Here is a 20,747-nt window from a genome sequence, read left to right as displayed (position 1 = left end):
GCACGCCTAACCCATCCCAGACTGCCGAGCTGTGGGTGCTTTGTGACAGAAATGACTCAACCTCAGTTGGGTGGTACTTGCTAGACAAGGGACATGGGTTCCAAAACCCTGTGAAGGGAGAGAGGTTGGGGACAGGTATTTGTGCCTGGTGGTGCAGGCTCCTTGTGGAGCTAGAAGCATCAGTTGCACCTCCTCCTCTCTCCACTGTGGAATGTCAGAGTTGATTTTTTTTTCCCTTAAGACTCTAGATACAGGTTGCTGAGCTGAACTCACTTTGGGCTAATGGTGCAATAGCACTGGGCTCCCCTACTATGTGCTGAGATCACAAAAGAGCTGAAATCACAAAAGAGCTGAAATTACTGAGCTGGGAGCACTGAGTACTGTGCTAACTAGTGGGGGAGCCTGAAGCTATACTGTGGAACAGAGCAGCTGGCGGAGTGGAGCAGTTTATGGGGATGGCTGGAGCGGACCACAGGACAGCTGGTGGAGTGGAGCGGCTGGCAGGACGGAGTAGCTGTGGGGCGTGTGGAGCAGCCCACAGAGCGAGCGGAGCCGAGCAGTTTGCAGGGACAACTGGAGCAGCTCACGAGGCAGCTGGTGGAGCGGAGCAGTTTGTGAGGACGGCCGGAGGAGCAGAGTGGAGCGGCTGGTAAGGCGGAGCAGTTCGTGGAGAAGGCGGAAGCAGAACCCACGGAGAGGCAGGGCAGTTGGCCCTGGACCACGTAAGGTGCCCCTTTCACCCAGGCTGGGGGGAGGGACCTCTACAGATAGACTCTTGAATTCTGGGGTGGCATTGACCAGAGACTTTTGGGTTGTTGGACTTTGGAGTGATTGGACTTAAGACCCTAAGGGGGAAAGGACATTGCCAAATGTACTTGGGGGGGTGGGTATGCTTTGTGTTATAACTCTGTTTGTGGTGTTTCTCCAATGGGATGCCGCATTGTTTCCTTCCTTTATTAAAAAGATTTCGCTACACTCAGACTCCGTGCTTGCGAGAGGGGAAGTATTGCCTCCTAGAGGCGCCCAGGGGGGTGTGGTATGTAAGTGTCCCAGGTCACTGGGTGGGGGCTCGAGCCGGTTATGCCTTGTGTTATTGAAACGGAACCCCTGGATACTGAACCTGGCCCTTTTTGCTGCCAACTCAGAGGGGCAGAAGGGTTACACAGTATTGGGATGTTCAGGATTTTTACTCCAAGCCACGAACAAGCTGTTGTGAGAAAAACACAGATGGGAAATGGTGATTTTGAACAGTTTGTAACTCAGCCAAATCTGTTTGGATTTATATGGACACTTTGCCTTTGTGGAGCTTAGTTGGAAGTTTTGCAACTAGAGGGAAATGGAAACAAGGTAAACCTGAATGTCCTCCATGGAATGGGAAAGGTGTTAACTTCCACCGTGGTCTGAATTTTTCCTGCGCAGAACAACAGAAACGCTGTGTAGGTTTCAGAAGAGTGGTAGAATTCCAGCCTGGGTGTGCTTCATTTGAGGAAAAAACAGTTACCTACCTTTTTGTAACTGTTCTTTGAGATGTGTTGCTCATGTCCATTCCATTGTAGGTGTGTGTGCACCCACGTGTGCGGTCGGAGATTTTTGCCTTAGCGGTACCCAGAGGGTTGGCAGTGGCACCCCCTTGAGTGCCGCACCCATGTGTCAGGCGCCGCTGACCCTATGCTCTCTCAGTTCCTTCTTGTCGGCAACTTCGACAGAGGGGCAGTAGGATGGTAATGGAATGGACATGAGGAAAACATCTAAAAGAACAACAATAACAAAAAAGTAGGCAACCGTTTTTTCTTCTTTGAATGCTTGCTCATGTCGATTCTATTCTAGGTGATTCACAAGCAGTGCCAATGGAGGTGGGCTTGGAGTTCATAGTCTTGCAGCTTGCAGCACTGCTCTGCCAAAGCCAGCATCATCCCAAGCCTGCTGGGTAAGCACACACTGGGACGTGAATATGTGGACATATAGACAACCAGGTATCAGCTCTACAAATCTCTTGGATCGGCACCTGAGGCATGAATGCACCTTGACTATCGCCAGTGGAGGCACATTTGTCTGCTCATAGCAGTATCAGATGCAGGTTGTGATCCAGGATGAAATACTTTGAGCAGATCCTGGGCGACCTTTCATCTTGTCTGCCAGCACAACAAACAGCTGCGTTGACTTGCGAAACAGCCTTATCCTGTCCATATAGAAGGCCAGCACCCTCCTGACATCCAGGGTATGTAACCTGCATTCTTCTTCAGATTTATGGGGCTTTGGAAAGAAGACCAGTAAGTCTATGTCCTGGCTGGCATGAAACTGGGAAACTACCTTGGGCAGGGCCACAACTGGACCTTATCTTTGTAGAATATGGTATAGGGCGGTTCTGAAGCAAGTGCCCTGATCTCAGACACCCTGCGGGCAGACTTAACTGCCACAAGGAACAAAACCTTCTAGGAGAGAAGGAGAAGAGAGTAGGAAGCCAGAGGTTTGAAGGGAGGCCTCCTGAACCTCAACAGCATGAGATCCAAATTGCAGGGAGGGACAGGGTCCTGGATACGAAGGTATAGATGCTCCAGATCTTTCAAGAACTGGGCCGTTATGTCATGAGCAAAGACTGACCTGCCTTGGAACAGAGGGTGAAAGGCCAAAATAGCAGACAGGTGGACCCTGATCGATGACAGGGACAAGCCCTGAAGTTTGAGGTGCAGGAGATAATCCAGGATCACCTGTACCGAGGGCTGCTCAGCCCGTATGCCTCATTCCGAAGCCCAGCACGTGAATCTTTTCAACTTGGCCAGGTAAGTCCCTCTGATGAAGGGCTTTCTGCTACCTAGCAAGACCTGCTGCACCCGCGTTGAGCATTCCCACTCTTCTGCATTCAGTCATGCAGTAGCCATGCCAAAAAGTACCATGCCTCCAGGTTTGGGTGCAGACTGCTGTGGTCGTGGGACAGCAGATCTGGCCAGAGAGGGAGCTGCAGCGGGGCAGCTACCGAAAGCTCCAGCAGCATGCCGAACCAGTGCTGGCGAGGCTATTTGGGGGCTATCAAGATAACCTTCACCCTGTCCCGTTTGATCTTCATGAGGACTCTGTGGATCAACGGCACTGGTGAGAAGGCATACATCAGGGCCCCCAACCATGGGAGCAGGAAAGTATCTTATGGGGAACCCCCATCCATTACCTGGAGTGAACAGAACATGTGGCATTTCCTGTTCTGATAGGATGCAAACAAATCCACCTGGGGAGTTCCCCACTTTTAGAAGATCATACTGGCTGCCTCCGTGTGGAGTGGCCACTCGTGGCAAGACAAAAAGGTCTTGCTGAGGCAATCTGCTAGCACATTTCTGGTCTTGGGCAGGTGCGCGGCTACCAGATGAATGCATGCCGCATACAGAAGTCCCAAAGGCTCAGAGTTTCTTGGTAAAGGACTAATCACTTGGTGCTGCCCTGCCTGTTGATGTAATACATTGCACGGTATTGTCCGTGAGGATCTGCACCACCTTGCCCCTCAGGTGGGGAAGAAAACCTGGCAGGCCAGGTGAACCTGACATTGATATGAAGGGCCACGAAGGGAACTCCCTTCAACACTGACCCAGGGTTCAACCACCACTCCAAAGATGACAGGATGTGATCCGGCACCCTGACTACCCAGTCTAAGTCGTGTCTGTTGGGGATGTAAACTGATGCCAGCCAAGCTTGCAGAGGCCAGAAGTGGAACCGGGCATGACTGACCACATATGTACAGGTGGCCATGTGGCCAAACAGCCGCAGGCAGGTGTGAGCTGTGGTGAGTGGGTGGCTCTTCAGATGGCAGATCAAGTCTGATGTGGTCTGAAAACGAACCTTTGGAAGGAAGGTTCTGGCTCATGTGGAGTTGAGAACTGCCCTGGATGAACTCTATTCGTTGGACTGGCCTTAAGATGGATTTTTGATCATTTATCAACAGACTCAGATTGTGACCAGTGGAATGCACCAGATCGAGGCTCCTCTGTACTTGTTCCCAAGACCTGCCCTTGAAGAGCCAGTCATTGAAGACCTGGACCCCTTGACATCTCAGGTAAGCGGCCAGTGGCGCCATACATTTTGTGAAGACTCTTGGAGCCAATGAGAGGCCAAAGGGCGGCACCATAAATTGGAAACAGCGTTCGCCCAGTATGAAATGGAGGAAACGTCTGTGACCTTGGAATATGGAAATAAGTGTCCTTCAAGTCGAGGGCGGCATATTAGTCTCCCCAATCCAGGGAAGTGATGATGGAAGACAGGGAGACCATCGGAAACTTCAAGTTCTTGAGACGCTTGTTGAGGCATCACAGGTCCAAAATGGCTCTGAAATGCTTTTGGAATTAGGAAATAATGGGAGTAGAATCCCTTTCCTGTCCAGAGGGACCTCCTCCACCACGTCCATGTGCAGGAGGTTCTCAACCTCTTGCTCGCGAGAATGGTCCCTGAACAGGGACAAAAAAAGAGAGATGGTAGGAGGGAAGGGTGGCTGAAACCTGCATGGTATGACCTTGAGACACTATCTCCAGCATCCAATGGTCTGAGGTGACCCATGACTAGGCCGGACGGTATGGACGAAGATGGTTGAGGAAAGAACGGGGTAGATCCTGGGGCGTTGCTCTTGAGCACACCTTCAAAATGAGCGCTTCTGGACCCCAGGGTGCTTTGCCGGGCCAGGTGGCACAGATGAGTGGGAGCAGGAGAAGGGCGGCAGCTGAAACTAACATCTCTGTCTCTTCTCCTTGTAGATCCAGGATGAGATTGCCAAGGCCTATGTGGCAGGGGTGGCCGGAACTGCTTTCTTGAAGACTGTGGCATATGCATGCCCAATGAGCGAAGGGTAGCCCAAGTGTCTTTCAACCCATGCAGCCTTGCATCCTCTTGCTCTGAAAAAAGACCAATCCCATTGAATGGGAGGTCTGCATCTCTTGGCAGAGGCCACCAGTCTGAAGCCAAGAGCTGCACCTCATAACCCTACCGATTCGACCACCATAGCTGCTGAGTCAGCCATGTCCCATGCCATTAGGAGGAAGCACGGAGCCACTATGGTGTCCTCCTCCACCAGGGTGCTGAATTTCCTGCAGTAGGGACTCCTTGAACTTACAGAGAGAGTCCAATAAGTTAAAATTTTATCTTCCTAGGAGGGCCTGATGGTTCACCACCCAGAATTGGAGGCTGGCAGCTGAACACATTTTCCTTCTAAATAGGTCCAATCTTTTGGCCTCTTTATTTTTGGGGGTCGAGCTGGTATGTTCTTTCTTATATACTTTTCATTGGCTGCAGAGACCACCGGTAAGCCCAGGGCAGGGTTGCTGGAAAGGTACTCAAACCCTTTGGCCAGGACAAAATATTTCTTTTTAGTCCTTTTCAGGGTGGGAGGGACGGATGAGGGAGTTTGCCAGGGGGCTGTGGCAATTTTGAGGACACCATCATAAACTGGTAGTGCGACATGGGCAAGGTAGAGGCTTACAGGACATTAAACAAGGTGTTAACCTGCTCAGCCATTTCCTCCACCTCTAGGCCCAAGTTCTCAGACACCCTTTGAAGCAGGGCCTGGTGTCCTTTAAAATCATCTGGCGGGCTGGCCCTTGAGGGTTCCGCAACCGCCTCAACTGCAGATGAAGATGATGACTGTACTGCCAGGGGAGGCATCTTCCCCTGTGGGGGAGGGAGGCTTAGGGGTCAGTGCAGTCTCCTCTAGCTTGACCTCCAAGCATGCCATGACCTCCGAGCCTGGTGCTGTCAGTGCCACCAGCTATTGCTCCAAGGCAGCGGCAGATGAGTGGTATGCAGGGGTCATCACTATGACCAGCACTCCCCACGTGCTCCAATAAGGCCACTGGCTGTGCTGCCAAGGCAGTGCCGTCGATGTCAATATAGCCTCAGGTGCCAGCTTGCGCCGGTGAAGTCTAGGTGAAGGGCCTAACTGCCCCGTTCCACTTTCACAGAAGAAGAAACCTTCTCCCTCCATTTTTGTTGATGTAGATCAGAGTGGCCTGATTGTTCACTTAAAGCATGATCACCTTTGGGATATCAGGTCTCTGAAAGCGCATACATGGCCACCCTATCCCATGACATTTATCTGAACTTTGGCTTCACGTAGAGGCCAGGGGTGAAATTCTGGCCCCATTTATGTCTATGGCAAAACTCTCATTGACTTAAATGGAACCAGGATTTCACCTCATGTGTCATGGTCACAGAACTCTTCTGCATAGGTTCCTGATTCTAGGGTGGATGCACCTGCAATTACTATAATTTGAAGTGGAGGAATTTGGAAATTCTTTTCTAATTATAAATGACCAGTATAAATACTGGAGAGAACATCAGGTTTTATCTGAAAATTCCTGCAAACCAAAACAGATACTTCAACATAGCTTAGCTAGTTGCTACAGAATGTGTCATTTCACAAACTTTTCAGCTTTTGGAATACAACCCGAAATGCCTAAAGGGCATAAAAAACAATCCTTTAAGAATTTCTAGGATTTAGAAAGAACTTAATTAAAAATATAAAAGCTAACTTAATCCTCTAGTGCTTGAAGTCAGGATTATTTTAGCATTTGCTCCAATGTGCTTTATGTGAAATATGTTGGGGAAAATGCTGAATTCTGGAATGGTGACAGAGTGACTTATCTCATGAGTTGACCAGTTACATTTGCACTGAGAAACAACTTGCAGGATCCAGCTGAGAAATGTAAAGAGAGATTTTTTTCTCTAGAGGTTCAATAAGGCAGGCAACATTAGACATACTGTGTCTTTTATGAGTAGTAACAAATAAAGCCTCGCCAATATGGGTGATGAGAGGCTTTCCTATTTCCTTTCAAAGTGTCTAGCCTGTCTAGGTTACCTTTTGAGATTTAACTATGGCCACGGAAAATACTTACCAGTCACTCATGTATACAATCTACCTTCCGGGTCTAATACTTCTTTTCTAAAATTCCCCTACTGTTTATTTTACTCAGACTTCTTTCATTTCCCAGGCCTCTTTATTAGTAGTGAAAGAAGAGCTATAAAGGATACAGACCCATTATGGATATTACATATTTCAAAAGATTTGGTTCATAAGAAAGGGTATTTGGATCTCAGAGGAATTTTACATGGCTAACTACAAGCACAGTAAAAGCATGAAAAGTCTTCAGTTAATAGTGTCAACTTTCTACATTTGTGAGGAGTTCCTATGACCATCCAAAGGGCAGGGCCAACTAAAATCTTGGCCTGTCTCTCAGATATCTCCTTCTGGATATCTAGCCATCAGTTCAAGCTCATTAACTCAACATTGTTAAAACAAAGCTCAAGCTCTCCACCACCCCACAAGCCCTCCCTGCTACTTCCCTTCTTGATCACTGTGGACAACACCATTATTCTGTCACTTGGGCCCATAACGTGGGTGTCATCTTTGACTTGGGCCTCTCTCTAAGTCTTCACATCCAGGCTTTAACTAAATCTTGCAGATTCTTTCTGCATAACATCTCTAAGATACGATACTTCCTGTCTATCCAACAAACTTCCCTTATTGATACAGAAGAGTGAAAGGGGGCTTTCTTCCACCCTCTCTTGGGAATCCTGGAAATAGGACATAGCCATATCATGGCTTCTTCCTTCACTTTAATAGTTTTTTAACTTCCCTCCTGGGATTGGATACTTCTGGCTTTTTAGCCTAACATCACTGTTCTTTAAGTACTTCATAATCCTTTGATATCAGCCCCCACAACTCTATCAGCCCTAGGCACTATAACAAAGTTTATATAACTTCCTCTCAAGTAGGGTTCCACTCCCCAGGAGGTCAGAAGGAACTGGCTGGTGATTGGGTCATGCTGCCCCTTACACTTTTGGGCAGGGGAGCATGACAAATGCATGCACAACCCTTAGAGGGCACTACTAGAAAAAAAAAGTCCAATCTTTTATGCAGGGGTGCCAGCACATCCATGAGTAGAATCCACATGCACAGGAGCTTGAGGAAAAAGCCTGCCTTTTCATGCATGTATTTAAGGGTAAAATTTTGAAGCTGAAATGATCACTTGCAAATTGAGGATGGGAGGTTTACCCTCAAAAGATTACAAAAACAGAAGGTAAGCAAAAACATATTTTTTAAAAAATCTTATCATTTTTATGCCAATCTCATGATTTTGGGAAGTCTGACTCATGATTTCTGAAACATGGCATCCCAGGAAAATAATCTCTGTTATAACTCTTATCTCCACACATGGATTGCTGCACAGCCTGTGATTCCTAGCATCTCTTGTGGAGCTATATCTCCCAGAACGCTCTTGTTCTAGGGCTGAAACTTGGAACTGGTTGTGCTGGGTCTATAACCTTCTGTAGCCAAGTGACGACTCACTGGTGCAGTGCCTCCTGCTGGTTGTCCTGAGAATTAGCTCTTTTCCAGCTCCGGAGTGCCCTCTGCCAGCTGATGTCTCACCAGCCTCAGGCCCCTTGTCCCTCCTGGACCCCAGTGCTCTTTTCCTCAGGGTTCTGCCCCAGCAGTAACCCACACTCTGGGTCTCCCCTCCCAGGGGAACTCCCAACCCTCTAAACCCACCTTGCCTCTGTGGCTACTGCCAGTCATCTAGCCCCTGCTCACTGGGGCAGACTGCAGCCTGCAGCTGTGGCCTGACTGGGGTGTGTCCGCAGCTGTGCCTGCTTCCCCAATCAGCTTAGCCTTTCACAGCCACAGCCCTTTCCAGGTCTGCTTTTAACCCCAGTTCTTCAGGAGTGGGGCAGTTGCTCCACTACATACCCTCACACTTAAGACCGCAGGAGGCAGGGGGAGAGGTGTGTCTTTATCCCCCCAGCTTTCCTCTTAGCTGGGCCCGTGGAGGTCTCTCTCCTGCCACAAGTTTTCTATTAAAAGGAGAAACCTGCTTCCCTCTTCTACCATCTGGGTCCCCACCATAGCCAGTCCCACTCCTTTGTGGGTTCCCCGTCTGTCTGGATCCCCACCACAAATCATCCTGCTCCCGTGTGGGTTCTCAGGTTTAGCTGAGGCCTCTCTGCCCCAGCCCCTTTCTCTCTGGGGGACTTGGTCCACACTGCCGCTTCCCTTTGGCCAGTCCCAGATGGAGTCTGATCCTCCAGCCTCCCCCTTCTTCTCTGGGTGCAAGGCTGTCTTACCTGGCTCCCCTTGTGGCACACGAAGCACATCCAGTGCCTTCCTTTGGCCACCTCAGGGCGAGCCTGGGCCCTGTGAGTCCCGTAGGGGCACTCCCTCTTTCTGTGCCCAGGCTCCCCACAGGCCCAACATGTTTGGAGCCCCTCTGTTGACTTCACAGGGGGCACTCTGGCAGCACCCCATTTCCCCGGGTGTTGCCTCTTTGCTCCATTCCAGAAGGGGCATTCCCGTTTACACTGTCCCGGTTGCCCACAGGCAAAACAGGTTTTAGGCCCTGGCAGCAGCCTCTAGTCTCAGGTGCCTGGCCCCCAAAGAGGTCCATGTACTCTTCCACACAGCAGCTGAAGCAGTCCTCGTTGCTGCTCGGCCAGACGGGCCACACAGGCTCTGCAGTAGCAGTCCGCCATTTTCTCCACCTTCCATAGTCTCAACTCTCAGATCCAGGCAATAATTCCACAGTCCTTGCCCTTCTTGTATCAAGGTGACCATCTATGCCCACATTCTCCACCACGTGTAGCGAAGTGACGACTAAATGGTGATGTGCCACCTGCTGGTTGTCCTTGGAATTAGCTCTTTTCCAGCTCCAGCGTGCCCTCTGCCGGCTGATGTCTTGCCTGCGTCAGGCCCCTTGTCCTTCCTGGACACCAGTGCCCTTTTCCTCAGGGTTCTGCCCTAGCAGTACCCTCACACTCTGGGTCTCCCCTCCCAGGGGAACCCCTAACCCTCTAAACCCACCTTGCCTCAGTGACTACTGCCAGTCATCTAGACCCCACTCACTGGGGCAGACTGCAGTCTGTAATGGCCACTCATCATTGGCAAGGGGTTAGGACCTGTTGCCTTTGCCTATCCCTAGACTGCCCCTCTGCAGCCCCAGTACCTGTTGTAGGCCTTCATCAGGTTCTGCAGCCCGAGTGTTACCAGGCTGGAGCTCCCCAGCTCCCTTTGCCCTTCCCCAGCACTGCTCCACCTCAGATATCTTGCTCCTGGGCAGCTAGCCCTTCCCACTCCAGGGCTAGAGTAAGACTCCTCCAGCTCCTGGCTCACAGCCCTTTTATAGGGCCAGCTGTGGCCTGTCCCCAGCTGTGCCTGCTTCCTCAATCAGCCTAGCCTTTCACAGCTGCAGCCCTTTCCAGGTCTGCGTTTAACCCGTTTCTCAGGAGTGGGGCAGCCGCCCCATTACACCTCCCAAAAAAGATCAGTAAACTTGGTTATATCTGGACTTTCATAAACTTCTCCTTTCCAGCCTTCCTTTCTCTCATTTCCCCCCCAATCCATCCTGCTGAACATATTGCAAGTAAAGTTACAAATGGCACTATATAAATAATAAATAGCTGTTGACTCAAATTCTCTATAACAAACCACCTACATTTATTAAGGAAAGTGAGCAGAAACTGAAGAATAGAAATGCATGGAAACATGCCTCTTTGATATTACATGGACACACACAAGCAAACTGGTATGAAAGAAAACTGAACTGAAAACTGTTGTATGACTATGAAGGAATAGAAGTCACAGTGGACTAAGTCAAAAGAAGTTCTATAAACAAGCAACAGCCCTTCTGGATAAGTTCTTAAGGCTTGAAGATTTTGGTTTTGCAATGCTGTCACTTCCATGATTTTATCGTGAGTCTTACTCTATGTGGTGTTTTTCAGAAAGATCCAGGACCTGGAGTCATATTATTAAGTGAGAATTTGAGTTTTCATTGAGAGGAGGGGAAAAGTTTTTGTCCCTCATGGTTTGCCAACAAAAGCTGGAAAATGTGAACCCTGAAGGCTCAAAAAAACAAAAAACAAACTGAAAGACTTTAGAATATATTATTTAAAAAAAACTTTAAGCCAATCTCATGACTTGTGGTTCTGACTCATGATTTTTTAATAGAGGAATTTGGCATATTGATCCAGTATGTGAGAGCTGCCTGTAACATACCAAGCTATGTAATCTCATTTTAGTGTTTTGTTCCACCGAAGAGCTTGCTCTTGATGCTAATGGAAAAAAAGCAGCCCCTGGTTTTAAAATTAGCAAAAAGCAAATGGAAATTTTAACAGCTTGCAGCGCCACAAGCAACCAAAAGCTAAATCTGTTAATGATTAAGAAATCAAAGAAACCCAAATGCTTTAATACCTTACTGTATACACAAAAACCTACAGATAATGTACAGATATCTGAAAAATATTTAGATTTTTTAGTGCTCTTTGGTGAGTGGATCGGTTCAGAGGTTATGCTAGCTGTTAAATAGTATTTGAAGAGCTGTTAACTGTCCTGCAAGCGCATTGTTGCACATCTACAATGAACCCCCAACAAGTGACCTGGTGACCTTATTAGAAATGCATCCATTTGCAACCAAAGACAGTCTAAAGACTGTGAACTTTCTTAGATGAAAACAACTTTTAAAATCTCTCATCAGTTCAATGCCCACAACAGAACAGTTAATTATAGCTAAGATGAAAATGAGAATCACAAGACAACAATGAACAAATGAGGGTTCCAACACTTAGCAAAGCAACAACTAGTGTTGAGACATATCTATTTGGCTGGAAGCCAAAGCAGAACTAAATTATTTTTAGATCATGTTACATCAGCTCTACAACTGCACATTTCAAACACCTGGGCTTGTTCAGAAGGAAACTGAAGGCTCTTTTCTTAAACATTAAATTGGGAAGCTGATTAGTATTATATCATCTGAATTTCTTTAACATTGCTCTAGATATTGTATTATAACCAACCCTTAGCACAGTTCTATAGATTGCAAAATTGTTATAGATTTTGATGTATTATACTGTTTTTTTGAGAAAAGAATAATGTTACACTTCCATATTTTTTAGTGTAGCTTATAAGGACAAACTGTTTTAAAAAGGGTCCATAAAGCTAGAGGAAGAGAAGCTACAGACTGATAAATTGGTTGTGTTAGCGATTAGGCAGTGTAATACACTGGATACGATTTGTCTAGGAATTTTTAAAAAAATGGATAAGATTGAGGAAGTCAAGAATGGTTTCTTTACATTTATGTCCCAGAGAATGATATGAATGAATTTCTACAAGTAGCAAACGCTTCGAGATAAGTTATCAGAAAATCCAAGGAGACAGGTGATGGAAAAGATGTTATCCTTGGATCACACAAAAACAAAACAAAAACAAGTTTTCTGTACCCTGAGACAGGGATAGAAAACACAGAGCAGGCATAATTAGTTGTTACCTCCAAAAGTTCAAAGAAGTGTTTGAAATTATCCTGGGAAGGGACAGGAGGTGGACAACAGCAATTTTACTTGTGGAAATGGAATCTATACTATATTGAATCAAACTGGAAACATGCAATGGTTATTGTACTAAGGAAGAATGCCCGCCCGGAACGGACACCTGCTTAAATATTAATTTTTCCTAGAGTGAGACAGATAACTCAAAACAGAATATATTATTGTACATTAAATTAAAAGGATTCAACAGGCTATATCAGGGGTGGGCATACTACGATCTGCAGGCCACATCTGGCCCGCGGGACCCACCTGCCTGGCTCCTGAGCTCCTGCCCCAGGACACTCGCCCCCAGCCCCTCCCTTGCTGTTTCCCCTCCCTCACAGCATCAGTTCGCCCTGCTGCCAGCACAACACTCTGGATGGCGGGCTGCAAGCTCCTGGGACAGTGCAGCTGCAGAGCTGGGGCTTGACCTGGTGCTCTGTGCTGCGCTGGCTCCAGCCAGGCGGCGCGGCTGTAGCGCCATCAGCCACTGGTGCTCCAGACACCAAGGTAAGGGGACAGGGAGAGGTGGATAGAGGACAGGGGAGTTCGGGGTGCTGGTCAAGGGGCAGGGGTGTGGATAGAGGTCGGGGTGGTCAGAGGGCAGGGGTCCGGGGGGGCAGTCAAGAAAGAAAGAGAGGATTGGATGGGGCGGTGGGGGGCAGTCAGGGGACAGGGAGAAGGCGTGATTGGATGGGGCAGGGGCCCCGGGGAGTGGATAGGGGTTGGGGTGGCCAGAGGGCAGGGAACAGGGATTGAATGGGGGCAGAGGTTGAGGGGGGCAGTCAGGAAGGAAAGGGGGGATTGGATGGAGTGGCAGGGGGCTGTCAGGGGACACGGAATAGGGGGTTGGATGGGGCAGAAGTCTGGGGGGGGGCCGTCAGGGGGCGAGAAGCAGGAGGAGTTGGATAGGGGGCGGGTCCAGGCCATGCTTGGCTGTTTGGCACTCCATACAATTTTGGAAACCCGATGCGGCCCTCAGGCCAAAAAGTTTGCCCACCCCTGGGCTATATGATGAGCTGAGCCGAGCTAAGGGGGAACTTGACATTAGGGCTATATCTACACTTTAAGTTGGGAGTGTGATCCGTCACTCAAAGAGATATACTTTTGCTAGCTCTCCTCAAGCTAGCATATGAAAAGCTTGTGTGAGTGGCAGGAGGGACTAGCCACCCTGAGTAGGTGCCTACGGTCTCAGATAAGCACATACTCAGGGCAACTTAGCCTGTCCTGCAGCTCATACTGCTATGGCTATCTTTATTTTTAGCATGTCTCCTCTGATGTATTGATAGAGAGCAATCATATCTCCCCTCAGCCTTCATTTGATTAAGTTAAACAAGCCATGCTAGAGTCTCCTCTCCTAAGGTAGGTTTTCCATTCCTCTAATCATCCTACTAGTCTTTCTCTGCACCAATTCTGCAACAAAATATTATAAACTCTGCACCAAATGTGGCCCAGGAGCCCCCTCCCTCCTCCCCATGTGCCCCTGAAGCCCTCCTACCTGCTGTCCTCACATGGGCCTGCCCCCGACCCATTCCCATGTGGCCCAGGAGCCCCATCACATTCAGCCCCGGCTCAGTGCTGTTAACCCTTTAGCTCCTAACCTGCTCCCCAGTCTGTCCCCCCACTAGCCCTTCTGAACCCCAGTCTGTGACTCCTTAGCAGACCTGTGTGCCCCACTCTGCCTCCATGGCCAGGCTGCTGTGATAAAGACAGCTGGCAGATAGCTGTTATTGCCAGTCAGCCGGCTGTTCTGGTGCCATTGCAGCCTCTGCTGGGTGAAAGATGGAACTGCAGCACTTCTTGGGCAGAATGTGTTTTCTGCAGAAAAAAAATTCTGCACTAGACATGAATTCTGCATGTGCGCAGAGGCACAGAATTTCCTCAGGAGTATAAGATGCTTAGGATTCAAGTGGGTATTTATTGTGATCTGAGGAAGACTAATTTGATTTTTGAAATGAAAGCAAAATTGGTCTTCAGAACTACTTTATCATGATGGAAAATGAAGTATTTACTCCTGCGGAAATTCTGCACTCCTGCAGATGTGCAGAATTCACATCCACTGCAGATTTCTTTGCTTCCCCCCAGAAAAATGACTTTCTGACGTGGAAGCAACAAGAGCAGTCATGCAACTCTTCCCAGCAGTATGTTTTGGGTGCCCAGGGCAGTTGGCAGAGAGGTAAATTACTGCAGGGCAGGAGGCAGGACTGGGGAAGACCTGGCTGGTGGCTCCCACCTTGTGCCATGCTCAGCTGCTAGTCCTGGCTGGGCTGGAAAGGACTTCTTTTTCCCCTGCATGACATCTGGGGCTGGGTCAGACCCACCTCCAGATTTTACCCCAGGCTACACCTATCACTCTTCAGCTGCAGGGGGAGGGATCACTGTATGGGAAGCTGCCCCTCCATCTGCCTAACCCCCGTGCATCCTCCCTGCCACCGAGCTTCACTTACCCCCACACACATCCAGAACCCCCCTGCCAAGCCCCACACCCCCTGCACCTGGACCACCCCAACGAGCCACCTGCACCAGATCCCCACCCCACGGACCCCAACCAGCTGTACTTGGACCTCCACCCCACCGAGCCCCACTCCCCTAGCATCTGGGTCCCCCACTGAACGCCCCACACCCAGACCCCGCCCCCGATGAGCCCCAACCACCTTCACCTAGATCCCCCCTGCAGAGTCCCATTACCATTCACCCAGAACCCCCCGACAAGCAACTGTGTATCCAGATTCCCCCCTGAGCCATCTGCCCGCAGACTACCCCACACAGAACCCTCTCTACCCACACCTGGATCCCCCCACACTAAGCCCCTCCACTCTTGGATCCTGCCAGGCTGAGCCTGCCTGCCCACACCTAGTGCACCTGACACAGAGGGGCAGGGCCCTGGGATGTTTCTGGGGCAGGCACTGTCCTTGCACTGTGTCAGGGTTGGGTGCAGCCTCACCACTGAGTCTGTGTCCCGGAGGTGGGGGGAGCTGCAGAGTGATCTCCCACCTCTGTGCAGCCAATGGCCTGTGTCCCCCAATGTCATGCTGGAGCCTCCACATTTATTTGACAAATAAAATTTGCAGAATTTTGTAGAATTTTAAAATATTGTGTGCAGAATTTTTAGGCACTTTTTTTTAATTTTTTTTTTAGCAGAATGCCCTCAGGAGTAAGTATTGTAGCTCAATGGGCAATGATCTTGTCTACAATGCTATCTGAACTAACATTATAGCTTTGAGACTGAATATGGATTGCAGGTCCTGACTGTTTTTGAGACAACAAAAAATGTTGAGTACACTGTATGGGATTGCTGCTTTTTCTGTAGTGCTTGTGAGATGTCTATGTTGACTTCCTGAGTTTTTCTGGATTCCTTGATTTCAAAGATATCAAATATTTCCTTTGTGGTATCACATCAGCCTATCAAATATATATGTATCTGTCTTGAATTATCCCTAGAACCCACGCATCTAAGGCAGTCTTCTTCAAACATATGCAAATCTCTGCAGTCTCTTCCTCTGCCATCTTGGTTCTTTGCGGTTACATACTCCAAGGGAAGAGAGATAGTTTTACTGCCACCTCCCCTTCCTTGGAATTTTCCAGTGAATGGAGCTGCTTTAAATTACAGCTGGGATTTCACAGAAGCACTACTAGTGGCAGCTGCTGAGAGAAAACATTTAATCAAAGCGTATCTAGATGACATCGGTCATGTCGGTTCCTGGCCAGTACCTCCGCTCTTTTTGGGTAGGGATGATATCCTGTTTCCTGTTGCAAAGGGGAAGTCAATCCCAGGCTAAATCTGATCCATTGCCTTATAAGGCCACATAAAAGATGTAATAGTAAAATATGAACAACTGAGTTTGAATTTCAAAGTATCTTATCAGATTCAATCAATTTGGGAGAAAATAATCCAAAAGATTGTCCAGATGATAAATTTCAAGACAACTATATTATACTTTGCTTTTAGTATCAATATTTGAAACTTTACCATTGTCTTTTGGAACATTTTGTCTAACTTGTATGTGGAAACTTCAGAACAAACTTAACAGAAGTTCAATTCTGATCTCATTAGAAGTGGAATTTTAAAGACTAGTAAACAAGAACACAGTGTTTTAAGAAATATATCAGGACCATCTTTTAAACCTTTTTTCTTTTTTTGAAGAAATTCAAAGTTTAATGAAAATTCTCTCTAAAATCAAGAAACAATCCTGATACTTCTACAATTTTTTTTAGCACTTTAGTACTTAACACATTGTGGAAAAGAACTCACACCCAAACCTTTTTCTAACAAAGTATGGTGCAAATCTAGTCTGATTTGTCCCCAATGACGGGAATAGAACACAGGTCTCCTGGATGCCCACTCTGATGCCCCGTACACTACATCACACAGCTTCTCATTATAATACCATTTTAAAATACCAATGGGGGAGAAAAAAATCCCATATGCAACAGATACCATCTCCATGCAAGAATAACAGTATTTATTTAGTGGGTCAGAATGGCAAATAACTATTTTATATTAAAAAGCACATACATAAGCATCCCAGATGCCTTTAAAAATGCAAAAGACAATTTTACTCCCTTTTGCTGCAAAATTTATGCATACTAGAGAGGTTTATTTAACTACTTAATATAGACAAGTAATTTCCAGAAATGCTGATAGAAGTTTGACATCACATTTAAGCAATCCTCCCAGGTTTCTAGTGCTAGAAATATGAAAAAATGTTTATTTAGTATCGTTACAATTTTCATATTGTACCTCTGTTTCTGCTGCATGGGTTGTTGTCTCATAGCCATATATTGCATGTCCTCTTGTAGCCGATTAAGAGGAGAATCTGGCTTGACACGAATCCCATAGTAATGATATTTGGAGTTCCCCCTTTACAAAAGAATAAGAATTAGGGAAAAAAAAGTTGATAAAACAAAAATTATTTGTCAGACTGTTTTTTTTTCTTTAAAGTATTACAATTTACCTCTACTGGAAAATAGGGTACAGAAATTGGACCTGATTCTCCTCTCCAATTCCTCCTCCTGATTCACCAATTTTATACTTGTATAATACCATTGGGTTCATAAGATCAACTCCTCTCCCTTACATCAGTGAAAACCAGGAGTATCAGGCCCAGTAAATGCCCCTTAAATTGACTTATATGCAGAGACAATAATTCATACTATTCAGATCCAAAAGATCCATAATAAATCTGTGAAAAAAATACCCCAACAAAGTAAATTTGGTAATCTAAAGTTTCAACAAAACTTCAGTGTCAGTGATCTCAAGAAACTTGTTCTAATGGTCTTTGTTTTAATCATATTATATATCCAAGTATCACCAAAGGATAAGACAGGTCCTGAAGAGCCAGCTCAGTCGGAAGAACAAGATCCACACCATCAACGGATACGCCCTGCCGGTTATCAGATACCCTGCCGGTATAGTGAGCTGGCCAAAGGAGGACATGGAGGCTGCCGATGTGAAAACCCGGAAGCTCCTCACAATGCACGGAGGTTTCCACCCCAAGTCCAACACCCAGAGACTGTATACCAGCCGGAAAGAGCATGGCGGGCTTGCAGCTGAGCGTTCAAAGCCACTGTCCTGTGAAATCCCGGAACATCCAGGAGTATCATCAGTAAGATGGCCCCAAAGATGAAGCTGCCTGAGAGAATGCCTGAGGCCACAAGCAGCAGACATGGGGAGGGTAGACCAAGCAGAAGACGAGTAGCCCATCCGAGCAGACAAGACCCTTTTGAGGGTATTGACCATCAAGACAGTATACTGAGTTGGCTGACACTGGAAGATCCATTTACCAGTGGCTGGACAAGGGCTGGACTCCTAAGACAGCGCTGACTGGCGACTGGATCATAGCGAGCAGCACAGGAGACAGGCACTGAGCACGGCAGATCCGATCGGGAAGCAGGGTCTTACGTCACACTGAGAGGAGGACCCAAGGTGCAGGACTAGTGCCAGCAGAGCTCAGCAGACAGTCCACACACCCAGTAGTGCAGGATATAAGATTGCAGGCAGGAACAGCTACACTGAACGGACACAACCAAGTGGCGCATTTTGTACAGGAACACATCTGCACATGTATGGCGCTAGACCCTCCCAAGACCATGATGGGAGGATTCCACAGAAGGTGTTGAGAATTAGCGGGGCTAAAGATCTGTGGAACTTCCAGATCCAGACGGACGGCAGGTACTGCCAAACTCAACCCAGACATCGGGTAATAGACACAGAGCAGAAACAGCGGTGGTTGATAGATATACACGTGCATAGTTGACAAGCAACATCAGGTAAGAAGAATATGAGAAGCTGGGAGAGTCCAGGGCCTGAAAGAGAACTAGGAGAGGATAGGGCAAAGTGAAGTCCAAAGGGTCCGAGTTGGGGTTAGGAGCACTCCTGGGGCTGTGACTCCTTAATCCTGGTGTAGTGGCCCCAGATCCCAGGAACAACATCAGAGCTGTCTGTCCAGAAGAGTGCAGTGCTAGGAACAGCTAAGATACTGCGCAGAACCCTCAAACTCCCAGGCCTCTGGCAGAGGACCCGAGGTTGAGGAAGACACATACCACCAATAGGGGTGAGAGGGGAATTTTTTTAAAAAACTTTTAGGCATAGCATGATATTTTTATAGACTTGAAATCACAATTTTTGAAACAGAACAAAAATAGGAAAACATTGTTCATGTGAATAAAACAGTGAAATCTTGTCATTAATGATTTTGAAAAATATTTTATAAACCATTATTTGTATTCTTTAACAATATATTTTTCAGATGGTAAGGCTTAAGTTATAAATCAGAACTCTGAGGAAAAAACTGCCATAGCTGACAGGAAGAGAAAAAAATGCTGTGGAAATGGGGACTTTCTACCTGAAGCAAATTCACAATTTTGGACACCAACAGACCAATTATATAGTTATTATTAGTTTGCAAATACTGATGAAAATATCAGTTTTTCCGTATGCAAATATTAGTAAAGAGAATATCAGTACTTGTACTTCTACATAGCATTAAACATAGCAAGTTCAGTATCAGTGTTCTTTCAGTTTTCTTCCTTCCAGAGACAAAAGCAAGGACTATTTAAAGTTTTTTTTAGTAGACCTTTACTATATAGTGCCAGATCTTAGAGTGCAGACCTAACAGAGTGCAAGGCAGCAGATGGTAGAGGTTAAGATAACTTAGAGCAGCGGTCCCCAACCTTTCCGTGTGGCAGGCGCCAGACGACTAGCTGCCGAGGAGCGTGGCCACCAGACAAGCAGCCACCGAAATGCCGCTGAGAAGTGCCAACGCCTAGAAGCGTCACCGCCAAAATGCCGCCAAGAAGTAGTGTCATCAAGAGGCACTGCAGCTGAAATGGTGGCAACGCTTCTTGATGTTGCCGCTTCTCAGCAGCATTTTGGCGGCTGCTTGTTTGGCAGCCAGTAGGCAGGCACACATAGATGCCCCGGCGGGCACCATGGCACCCACGGGCACCGCATTGGGGACCCTGACTTAGAGCTTGTCATAAACATATAGCGAAGGGTAGCATAAAATCCCTCCTTTACCTGTAAAGGGTTAAGAAGCTCAGATAACTTAGTTGGCACCTGACCAAAAGGACCAATAAGGGGAGAAGATACTTTCAAATCTGTGGGGGAACGTTGTTTGTTTTGTGTCCTTGTGTGTTCTCTCCGGGTCAGCGAGGAACCAGGGCAGGGAAAATACATCTCCCTAAACCATATCTGAACAAAGCATCCAATATTACAGAAATAGTAAGTAATAGCAAGAAAATGCATTAGATTATCTTTTGTTTTAGCTTGTGAATTTTCCCTGTGCTAAGAGGGAGGTTTATCCCTGTTTTTGTAACTTTAAAGTTTTGCCTAGAGGGAAAATACTCTTGTGTTTTGAATCTGATTATCCTGTAAATTACCTTCCATCCTGATTTTACAGAGGTGCTTCTTTTACTTTTTCTTTATAATAAAGTTCTGTTTTTTAAGAATCTGATTGGGTTTTCAATGTCCTAAAAACCTAAGGGTCTGTGCTCACCTTGGTTACTCTGAAGCCTCCCCAGGAAAGGGGGTGAAGGTGTTTGGGGGGATATTTTGGGGAAACAGGAACTCCCAAGTGATTCTTTTCCTGAATCTTTATCTAACTCGCTTGGTGGTGCCAGCTGTAATCATCCAAGGACAAGGAAGGATTTGTGCCTTGGGGAAATTTTTAACCTAAGCTGGTAGAAAAATGCTTAGGGGGTCTTTCATGTGGGTCCCAACATCTGTACCCCAGAGTTCAGAGTGGGGAGGGAACCCTGACAGAGCTCCCCTTTGTACTTCCCTGATCTTGGTATTGCTTTATAGGTGGCTGTTTCTGCCTTAGGTGTATTCTAACTTTTGTTGGCTTTCAAGGGCAACTAGGGATGAAAAAAACATCTGAGGATAATTGTTCTGTAGGAAATGTCCCAGTCACACCTCCTTTTCTGTA

At 47.1% G+C, this 20,747-nt stretch overlaps 1 protein-coding gene across 8 annotated transcripts in view; it reads right to left on the bottom strand.

The window, feature by feature from the left end:
- The window catches only part of RFX3 (regulatory factor X3), a 249,966-nt gene that overhangs the window by 31,986 nt on the left and 197,233 nt on the right, over nt 1–20,747 (bottom strand). For all 8 annotated transcript variants that reach the window (XM_032801796.2, XM_075067261.1, XM_075067262.1 and 5 more), the window contains one exon: nt 17,060–17,179. In XM_032801796.2, coding sequence (XP_032657687.1) covers nt 17,060–17,179 — 120 coding nt within the window. The remainder of the gene's footprint in view (nt 1–17,059; nt 17,180–20,747) is intronic.

Source organism: Chelonoidis abingdonii, chromosome 6 (genome assembly GCF_003597395.2).
Source record: "Chelonoidis abingdonii isolate Lonesome George chromosome 6, CheloAbing_2.0, whole genome shotgun sequence".
NCBI lineage: Eukaryota > Metazoa > Chordata > Testudines > Testudinidae > Chelonoidis > Chelonoidis abingdonii.
This window is presented reverse-complemented; position numbering and strand designations above follow the sequence as displayed.